General features: G+C 41.9%; 1 protein-coding gene across 7 annotated transcripts in view; it reads right to left on the bottom strand.

The window, feature by feature from the left end:
• Positions 1 to 3,817: 3,817 nt before the first annotated feature.
• Positions 3,818 to 11,353, bottom strand: part of LOC118386305 (mitogen-activated protein kinase kinase kinase kinase 4-like) — a 111,738-nt gene continuing 104,202 nt past the window's right edge. For all 7 annotated transcript variants that reach the window (XM_052522578.1, XM_035773960.2, XM_035773955.2 and 4 more), the window contains one exon: positions 3,818 to 7,085. In XM_052522578.1, coding sequence (XP_052378538.1) covers positions 7,002 to 7,085 — 84 coding nt within the window. In that variant the 3' untranslated portion in view covers positions 3,818 to 7,001. The remainder of the gene's footprint in view (positions 7,086 to 11,353) is intronic.

The following is an 11,353-nucleotide window of genomic DNA, read 5'->3' as shown; positions in this document are numbered from 1 at the left end:
CACAAAAAGGGCTTCACAGGCAAGGATATTGCTGCCAGTAAGATTGCACCTAAATCAACCATTTATCGGATCATCAAGATCTTCAAGGAGAGCGGTTCAATTGTTGTGAAGAAGGCTTCAGGGCGCCCAGGAAAGTCCAGCAAGTGCCAGGACCGTCTCCTAAAGTTTATTCAGCTGCGGGATCGGGGCACCACCAGTACAGAGCTTGCTCAGGAATGGCAGCAGGCAGGTGTGATTGCATCTGCACGCACAGTGAGGTGAAGACTTTTGTAGGATAGCCTGGTGTCAAGAAGGGCAGCAAAGAAGCCACTTCTCTCCAGGAAAAACATCAGGGACAGACTGATATTCTGCAAAAGGTACAGGGATTGGTCTGTTGAGGACTGGGGAAAAGTCATTTTCTCGGATGAATCCACTTTCTGATTGTTTGGGGCATCCGGAAAAAAGCTTGTCCGGAGAAGACAAGGTGAGCGATACCATCAGTCATGTGTCATGCCAACAGTAAAGCATCCTGAGACCATTCATGTGTGGGGTTGCTTCTCAGCCAAGGGTGTGGGCTCACTCACAATTTTGCCTAAGAACACAGCCATGAATAAAGAATGGTACCAACACATCCTCCGAGAGCAACTTCTCCCAACCATTCAGGAACAGTTTGGTGACGAACAATGCCTTTTCCAGCATGATGGAGCACCTTACCATAAGGCAAAAGTGATAACTAAGTGGCTCGGGGAACAAAACATCGATATTTTGGGTCCATGGCCAGGAAACTCCACAGACCTTAATCCCACTGAGAACTTGTGGTCACTCCTCAAGAGGCAGGTGGACAAACAAAACCCCACAAATTCTGACAAACTCCAAGCATTGATTATGCAAGAATGGGCTGCCATCAGTCAGGATGTGGCCCAGAAGTTAATTGACAGCATGCAGGACAGATTGCAGAGGTCTTGAAAAAGAAGGGTCAACACTGCAAATGTTGACTGTTTGCATCAACTTCATGTAATTGTCAATAAAAGCCTTTGACACTTATCAAATGCTTGTAATTATACTTCAGTATTCCATAGTAACATCTGACAGAAATATTTAAAGACACTGAAGCAGCAAACTTTGTGGAAATTAATATTTGTGTCTTTCTCAAAACCTTTGGCCGCGACTGTATGTACAACTGATTTTTTAAAAACAGGTAAAAATGGCACCTTATGGAACAGCAGGGACTGTGAAGAGATACACACGAAGGTACAGACACACACATATGCATACATTGTAATATTGTTGTATGGTGGTATTATACATTTTGTATTGTACATTTTGTGTTTGCAAATAAATTCATTAAAAATCCTACAATGTGATTTTCTGGATTTCTTTGTCTCATTTTGTCTGTCATAGTTGAAGTGTACCTATGATTAAAATTACAGGCCTCTCTCATCTTTTTAAGTTGGAGAACTTGCACTGGTGGCTGACTAAATACTTTTTTGCCCCACTGTATGTAGTGGTGTAATAATGTATATGGTGTACTGTTATCTTTTGTTTTATATGTAATGTAAGTGCTTTTATGTGTTTGGAACCCAGGAGTGGCTGCTGCCTTGGAGGCAGCAAATTGGGATCCCCGATAAATACAAATACAAATCCTCAAAAAGGTGCTACAGAGGGTAGTGCGTACGGCCCAGTACATCACTGGGGCCAAGCTTCCTGCCATCGAGGACCTTTATACCAGGCAGTGTCAGAGGAAGGCTCTAAAAATGGCCAAAGACTCCAGCCACCCTAGTCATAGACTGTTCTCTCTGCTACCAAACGCCAAGCTGTACCAGAGCGCCAAGTCTAGGTCCAAAAGGCTTCTTAACTCTTAACTCTTATTTTTCTTGAAACTACATTGTTGGTTAAGGGCTTATAAATAAGAATTTCATGATAAGGTCTATTGTATATTTTCCCAACTTCAGTTTTATTAACTGCTCTGTATTAGTAGTAATGGTAGTTGTAGTGGTAGTAGTAGACTAAGACAGTGGGTATAACAGCTTACATATAAGTTATTTTCCTCTTCCCTTTGATATCTTCTGACATCATTACGTTTGCTTTATGAACATGCATGTTATACTGTCACACTGAGTAAAATAAAACAGTAGATTGAGAAATTCAGTTCCCTTACACACCGGAAAGATGCAATAGAATTCAAGACAACAGTGATTTAAGAACGGAGGAGTTTAATGGGAGGAGCTATAGGAGGACAGGCTCGTAATGGCTGGAATGGAATTTATGGAACTGAGTCAAACATGGTTTCCATATGTTTAATGCCATTACAATGCGCCTGTCCTATAGCTCCTCCCACCAGCCTCCTCAGTTTGAGAAGCATTGTGTGTGTGTATGTGGATTATTGCAAATTCAACTTAACTCCCTTAGCTGTGTGTGTCCATGTGCGTGCGTACGTGAGACCATGTGCATGTCCACATGGTGAGTAAACTGTTTTTTTTTTCTTCTTTTTTTTCGGTATCATACGCCCATCAAATCCCCCAGGATCCTTGGCAGGTGAATGACCACACACACACAGTGCCTTCGAAAAGTATTCAGACCCATTGACTATTTTCAAATTTTGTTACGTTACAGACTTCTAAAATGGATTAAATAGAAGAAAATCCTCAGTAATCTACACATAAACCTGTTTTTGCTTTGTCAGAAGATAACGGGAAGAGGAAAATAACATATGTAAGCTGTTATACCCACTGTCTTAGTCTACTACTACCACTACAACTACCACTACTACTAATACAGAGCAGTTAATTAAACTGAAGTTGGGAAAATATAACTGTCTCAATTCCCTCAGATTACATTTGTACAGTACAAGCCAACACACAACCTAGTGCATCTTTTGTATGTACCAAATCAAATCAACTGTGTTAGTGTGTGCACATCTTGTTGTTACAGCCTGAACTCGAAATGGATTCAAATCCTTTTTTCATCTATTTCAACTCATCTATACACAAAACCCCATTATTACAAAATTAAAACATGTTTTTTGAAATCTTTTTTTGAAAACTGTAACTAGGCCAGTCAGGAACATTCAATGTTGTCTTGGTAAGCAAGTGTATATTTGGCCTTGTGTTTTAGGCCATTGTCCAACTGAAAGGTACATTTGTCTCCCAGTGTCTGTTCAAAAGCAGACCGAACCAGGTTTTCCTCTAGGATTTTGCCTGTGCTTAGCTCTACTGAGTTTATTTGTATCCTAAAAAACTCCCTAGTCCTTGCTGATGACAAACATACCCATAATATGATGCAGCCACCACCATGCTTGAAAATATGAAGTGGTACTCAGTGATGTGTTGTGTTGGATTTGTCCCAAACATAACACTTTGTATTCAGGACAGAAAAGTTCATTTCTCTGCCACATTTTGTGCAGTTTTACTTTAGTGACTTGTTGCAAACAGGCCTCCTTTTCACCCTGTCATTTAAGTTAGTATTGTGGAGTATGTACAATGTTGTTGATCCATCCTCAGTCCTCCAATCACAGCTATTAAACTCTATAACTGTTTTAAAGTCACCATTGGCCAAATGGTGAAATCCCTGAGTGGTTGCCTTCCTCTCTGTCAACTGAGTTAGGAAGGACGCCTCTATCTTTGTAGTGACTGGGTGTATTGATACACCATCCAAAGTGTAATTAATAACTTCACCATGCTCAAAGGGATATTCAGCGTCTGCTCTGCTCTGTATTTGTTGTAGAAAATATTTCTTACCATCAGGGACATACTATTGGATAATGATGACATTCTCACACTCTCCACTTCAATAATTCAGTCAGTCAGAGAAGGGACAAGACAAAAGACGACAGTAAATCTTTAAATTACTTTAGAGTTTATTCAAAGAGAAAAGACCTTCAGGAAAATACAAGACTTCCTGTCATACACAGAGAGCACATAAGTTAGAGTAGCATGGAAGAAACACTGGAGAAAAACACCCAAGCCTGACTGACATCCAAGACGGCAAGGAACGGACTTTGTCACTACAATGTCCCCACAATGCTGGGAACGACATTATGGGATCATCTGGAAAATCAAATGTTGCATGTGTATTCTTTGTGTTTTGAGTTGTTTGAGAAAAACAAAACAAAAAAATGCCATAATTTAGGATTATTGATAAATCATGTTCAATATAAAACAAGCTAAAAAAACAAATATCATGATACACATTAGTGTAACAAAACATTGCCTCTGTAAACATTGCCATTTTCTCAACCTAACATGAGCGTTATAATATTCAACCACTGCAAAGTACATAAACTATTGTTAAGCTTCTTAACTAAGTCTAAAACTTAATGCTTCAAGTGAGATCTTAAAAAAGTATATTTATCAACATAGTGGTTTCGTCATTCTTTTTACACTTTTAATGTTGCCATATTGGCACTTTTATAAATCAGCAAGTGACTGCTTTTCAGATTGCGAAGAAATTGTTGTCCGTCTTTCCATTAATAGAATATCAATAACCATAACCTTAATAAACTCACTTATGCCACTCATGAAGGCCTTGATGTAACCAAAAAGACATAGTGGGACAGTGCTGGGGGGGGCTATTCAACACACACACATACAGCATTGGGGTTCGCTTTTCAAACAGGTTTCTTTTTCCATATATAAAAAAGGTTGGCTTGTGAAACAATTCTGTGATGTATAATTTGCAGTGCCTTTCCCACAGCTCTACACACAATGAATGGCATGACTGTTAGTAGGAGAAAGACTCAACTCAGAGAGTGATTGACCCACTATGGAGTCTGACACACAGTTAGGGTAGAGAATCTGTCCCCTTGGGTGAAATAGCTTTGATCCATCATCACCATTAAACCACAGTTGTGTTCCTTGGGAAGAGTAGGGTAATCCTACTCAGGAAAATAATATTCATGTTGTTTGTCTCCATGGTTTAGGCAGGTCAGATACCCTGTCGTGAGAGAGTCATGGCAGGGAATATTGCAGTGTATTGAATAGTCTTCAGATGTACAGACTATACCCTTTAACAGTGAACAACAACACAAAATAATCTTCCCAAAGTGTGTTTCTGTGGTGAACACCTTCAGAGAGCTGTAGAATCACAGATGTCACCCATGCTCTGCTCTCCTCTGATTTGAAACAGTTGTTTTGATTTGCCTTCCATTAACAAGCTGACACATCACACTAGAAGGACAAGAAGGAGAGCTCAAGACTTCTTTATTGAGCCTGGCAATGTTTTTTTTAGAGTTAAACACTGAGGTCTAAAGCCCTGTTAGCGCATCAGGTTGATTAAGCTACTATGAGCAAACTGGCCCCACAGGAAACTACTGTAGCCTAGCAACTTCTCAACTCAGAGCTGTTAACGCTTAAGCCCCGATTCACTTTAAAACATTGAGTTTGTGAAAGGAGTCACAAACTAGTCTCAGAAACGATTCAGAATTGCCCCAAAAACCGACATCTTCATTAGAACCTCCATTGTTTAATATTCACTTGTGTCAACTTGAAATTGATCACTTGTGACAAGGAACAAAAATAAAATTATCATGCCTTTGACCACCACACAGTATATTTCTTTCTACATTCTTGACACTTAGTGCATTGCATTCATAAAAAGATACTCATGAAAAACAACAATAAAACGCCACCATTATTTCCATCCACAGTCTATGAGTCCATTGAGGTTTGCTGACCATGTGTAACCTTTCTGCTACAAAAACTTACATTGACACCCCTCTTCTCTCATCTATTATTGGCCCCTTTACTACCACACACATACTGTATATGACCTGAACCTTCTCCTCCACTCTCTTTTATTATATCTGTCTATTCACATCAGGACCATGTCCTCCATCCTGGACTCTGATGGTACAAGCCGGAACACAGCGTCATGTTGGACTGAGGATTCCACTAACATGACAATTGAAACTATGAATGATATTAAATTAATATTTATTATACATAGATACTATTTAAATGTTTTACCCACCCACTCTCTGACTCAAAGCATTTGAATGTTTTGTGGGTCGAAATAAAAGCAAAGAAAACTGGAGGCTATGTGCATTGTGATTTTTAAAACCAAGGTAAAATAAATATTAACTCCAAATACTTACTTTTTTTTAGGGAATCATAATAAAATAAAAACACTATTTCAAAGTCCATCTGGTTCAAATGTTTTTACATGAACCTGCACATTAAAATACGGTAGCTGTCCTAACTATCAACACACTCCAGCTGAGTCCTCTCAGATAACAGACTTACGGTAAAATGCATAGGCCCATCCCACACACTGTGTCATGACAGCATTGAGCCTAGAACCAATTGGCTCCCTTGCACAGCTTCTTTATTCCCACCTCCTCCCTGACTGACAGCTTCAACACCCCCCCCCCTCCCCTCCCCCCCCGCAGTCAGCAATCATTGGACCAAACAGAAAGACATTGACATACACTACTGTAGCATTAACACTGTATGCTCCGCCCCCTGCCCCTCCTTCGCTAAGGAAAGGAAGGGGAGGGGGACTCCTGAAATACGAGCAATAGGATGCACAGAGTAGTTAGTAGTAGACTTCAAGCCCATACCACAGTCGGGAACTAGGAACGACACACCCACACACACAGACACACACACACACACACACGCACACACGCCTTCAGGGCAACGGCCCCGCACAGGCGTGTGTCCACAACCTGTTGAGCACCAAAGTGGGGCAAACTGTTCACCCCCTTTCTTCACATTTTTTTATTTGATTTATAATCAATTAACTTCTTTTTTTTTTTTTTTACAATTCTCATATCTGGTATTCACGGCTGGGGCAACGTCATCTACCAGGTCGCAATTGTAAATGAGAACTTGTTCTCAACTTGCCTACCTGGTTAAATAAAGGTGAGAAAAAAAACAAGATGTTGTGTATCCTCAATATAGCACGATGCCCCGGGGCGAAGGTCATGATTATGTCGGAGGTGGTTGGCTTTTGACCGATGGCATCGTTGAACGTTGGGTAAACCGTGGTTGGTTGGTTTCCAGTGTAGAGGGGGTGTAGTCTCTCTACCAGCTGAGCAGAGAGGTGCGCCCCAGGGTCATAAAGTACACCTGGCTGGCTCCTCCGGATCGCACCGAGGCAAAGAACACCTGCGGATGGGAACACATGCACACACGCCAGTCAATAATGAAACAAATCAGTGACATCAGTAATGACCTTAGTGATCACTGTTTTACAGCCTGTGTTCGTAATGGATGCTCAGTTAAACGACCTGTCCTGATTTGTCAGACGCTTGCTAAAAAACTTTAATGAGCAAGCCTTCCTTCAAGACCCGGCCTCTGTAAATTGGTATAGAATCAGCTTGATCCCCTCTGTCGAAAACGCTTTGACCTTTTAAAAAAAATATTTTCAGTGGTATTGTTAACAAACACGCCCGCATAAAGAAAATGAGAATTAACAACAGGTTCAGCCCCTGGTTCGACGGTGATCTGGCAGAATTACTCCACCTCAAGAAGTCCATTTGGTGAAAGGCTTGGCACACGCATACTCAGGCTGACTGGCTCTAGTTCAGGAAAATTAGTAATAAGTACACTCAGGTGAGCAGTTCTCTCTCTGTGGGTCTAATCCCAAGAAGTTCTGGAAAACGGTTAAAGACCTGGAGCATAAACCCTCCTCCTCACAGCTGCCCATGTCCCTTAATGTTGATGATGTGGCTGTTACTGACAAGGAGCACATGGCTGAGCTCTTTAAATCACCACTTCATTAAGTCAGGATTCCTATTTGACTCAGCCATTGCCCGTCCAACATTTCCTCATCTCCCACCCCTTCCAATGCGACTAACCCCGATGCTCCTCCCTCTTTTTCCCCTGCCCCGCTACAAAGTTTCTCACTGCAGGCAGTCACTGAGTTGACTTGGCCAAAGCTTTTGATACAGTAGACCATTACATTATTGTGGGCCGACTAAGGAGTGTTGGTGTCTCTGAGGGGTCTTTGGCCTAGTTTGCTAACTACCTCTCTCATAGAGTGCAGTGTATAAAGTCAGAACATCTGCTGTCTCAGCCACTGCCTGTCACCAAGGGAGTACCTCAAGGCTCGATCCTAGTCCCCACACACTTCTCAATTTACATCAACAACATAGCTCAGGCAGTAGGAAGCTCTCTCATCCATGTATATGCAGATGATAGTCTTCTACACAGCAGGCCCCTCTCCGGATTTTGTGTTAAACGCTCTACGACAAAGCTTTCTTAGTGTCAAGCAAGCTTTCTCTGACCTTAACCATGTTCTGAACACCTCTAAAACAAAAGGTCATGTGGTTTGGTAAGAAGAATGTCCCTCTCCCTACTGGTGTGATTACTACCTCGAAGGGTTTAGAGCTTGAGGTAGTCACCTCGTACAAGTACTTGGGAGTAGGGCTAGACGGTACTATGTCCTTCTCTCAGCACATATCAAAGCTGCAGGCGAAGGTTAAATCTAGACTTGGTTTCCTCTATTGTAATCACTTCTCTTTCACCCCAGCTGCCAAACTAACCCTGATTCAGATGACCATCCTACCTACGCTAGTTTACGGAGATGTAATTTATAGATCGGCAGGTAAGGGTGCTCTCAAGCGGCTAGATTTTCTTTACCGATCGGCCATCAGATTTCCCACCTCACTTTATTCTATACTCCTCTGCAAAATGGTCATCTCTGTGTACCCGTCGCAAGACCCACTGGTTGATGTTTATGTATAAAACCCTCTTAGACCTCACTCCCCCCTATCTGAGATACCTACTGCAGCCCTTATCCTCCACATGCAACACCGGTTCTGCCAGTCACATTCTTTTAAAGGTCCCCAAAGCACACACATCCCTGTGTCACTCTTCTTTTCAGTTCGCTGCAGCTAGCGTCTGGAAAGAGCTGCAACAAACACTCAAATCTCCATCTCTTCATTCAAAGACTCAATCATGGACACTCTTACTGACAGTGTGGCTGCTTTGCGTGATATATTATTGTCTCTACCTTCTTGCCTTCTTGTGCTGTTGTCTGTGCCCAATAATGCTTGTACCATGTTGTGCTGCTGCCATGTTGTGTTGCTACCATGTTGTTGTAATGTGCTGTTTCTACAATGCTGTGTTGTCATGTGTTGCTGCCATGCTATGTTGTTGTCTTATTTTGCTCTTTATGTAGTGTTGTGGTGTCTTGTCCTATATTTGTATTTTTAATCCCAGCCCCCATCCCCGCAGGAGTCCTTTTGCCTTTTGGTAGGCCGTCATTGTAAATAAGAACTTAACTGACTTGCCTAGTTAAATAAAGGTTAAATAAAATAATTAAATAAAAACATCATCGGTTAGTTAACACTGCCACAAAGTCACAACTGTTGGACATGTCTCCATGCTGCTGTGCTGTTTGTTGCTACTTGGCTACCTACCAACCTTTTGGTTTTTACATTTACTAACCGTTTAATCAAAATCTGCATTTAATACATTTACCAATGTCTTAGTTTTTACCTCGCTCAACTATTTTCATTCAACTTTTTCACCCCGGACGCTTTATCTGGACATGGTTCTACAGGACTTCCACCAGCCAAAGCTAAATAGTAATATTAACACTATGACATTTAGCAGTAGCTGTACTCATAATATATAGGACAACTATCGCCCGCCTTATGGTGAGGATAGCTGTGTTGCCAGCACAGCTTCAGACGCAATCATTAGGCAAGGGTAATTTAAGTGTAGGAAAGGATGAAACAGCATCTGTGCCACCAGTAAGTAGAGATAGTAGTATAAATATCCCCATACAGTACCCGCAGCCGGACAATTTTCTGGAAAGAAATGCTGTCGGCATACTCAACAGGTGTCGCTCATTCAGCCGACAGAAACTTTCAACCGGTTTTCCCCATTAAGCATTGACTCAGAGTCAGAGGCCGAGCCTTCTCAGGTCTCTCCTCCACCCGCTACAGGGTCTGAGCTGCCGAAGCCACCCATTATTAGCTCTGACAAATTGAAAACCCTAGTCATTGGCAACTCCATAACCCGCAGTATTATACTTAAAAATAATAATCCAGCGATCATACACTGTTTACCAGGGGGCAGGGTTACAGACGTAAAGGCTAAAGCTAAAACTGGCGAGCGTAGAGAGTATAGGGATATTGTTATCCACGTCGGCACCAACGATGTTAGGATGAAACAGTCAGAGGTCACCAAGAGCAACATAGCTTCAGTGTGTAAATCAGCGAGAAAGATGTGTCGGCATCAAGTAATTGTCTCTGGCCCCCTACCAGTTAGGGGGAGTGATGAGCTCTCACAACTCAATCGCTGGTTGAAAACTGTTTTCTGCCCTTCCCAAAAGATAGAATTTGTAGATAATTGGCCCCCTTTCTGGGACTCACCCACAAACAGGTCCAAGCCTGGCCTGCTGAGGAGTGACTGACTCCATCCTAGCTGGAGGGGTGCTCTCATCTCATCTATGAACATAGACAGGGCTCTAACTCCTCTAGCTCCACAATGAGATAGCCTGCTGCATGGCCTGCAACCTGATAGCCAGCCTGCCAGCTCAGTGGGGTCTGCCACTAGCACAGCCAATGTAGTCAGCTCAGCTATCCCCATTGAGACAGTGTCTGTGCCTCGATCTAGGTTGAGAAAAACAAAAAAAGGCATTGTTCGCTTTAGCAATCTCACTGGAATAAAGACCTCCTCCATTCCTGTCATTATTGAAAGAGATTGTGATATCTCACATCTCAAAATAGGGCTACTTAATGTTAGATTCCTCACATCCAAGGTAGTCATAGTCAATTAACTAATCACTGATCATAATCTTTTTGTGATTAGCCTGACTGAAACATGGCTTAAGCCTGATGAATTTACTATGTTAAATGAGGCCTCTCCTCCTGGTTACACTAGTGAGCGTCTAGTCATGTAATCTATGCAGCCTAATCAATCACTTTTTATATCTACTGTTTACAGGCCTCCTGCGCCGTATACAGCGCTCCTCATGGAGTTCCCTGAATTCCTATCGGACCTTGTAGTGATGGCAGATATTCACATTTTTGGTGACTTTAATATTCACATGGAAAAGTCCACAGACCCACTCCAAAAGGCTTTCTGAGCCATCATCAACTCATTAGGTTTTGTCCAACATGTCTCCGGACCTACTCATTGCCACAGTCATATCCTGGATCTACTATTGTCCCATGAAATAAATATTGTGGATCTAAATGTTTTTCCTCATAATCCTGGACTATCGGACCGCAATCTTATTACGTTTGCAATCGTTAACAAATCTGATCAGACCCCAACCAAGGATAATCCAAAGCCGTACTATAAATTCTCGGACAACCCAGATGCCTAATATAATAATAATAATATAATAATATATGCCATTTAGCAGACGCTTTTATCCAAAGCGACTTACAGTCTAGATTCCCTTCCAGACTCCCTCC

This window comes from Oncorhynchus keta, chromosome 7 (genome assembly GCF_023373465.1).
Source record: "Oncorhynchus keta strain PuntledgeMale-10-30-2019 chromosome 7, Oket_V2, whole genome shotgun sequence".
In the NCBI taxonomy this organism is placed as follows: domain Eukaryota; kingdom Metazoa; phylum Chordata; class Actinopteri; order Salmoniformes; family Salmonidae; genus Oncorhynchus; species Oncorhynchus keta.
Note: the sequence above shows the minus strand (reverse complement) of the source record. Positions and strands in the feature narration are given on the sequence as shown.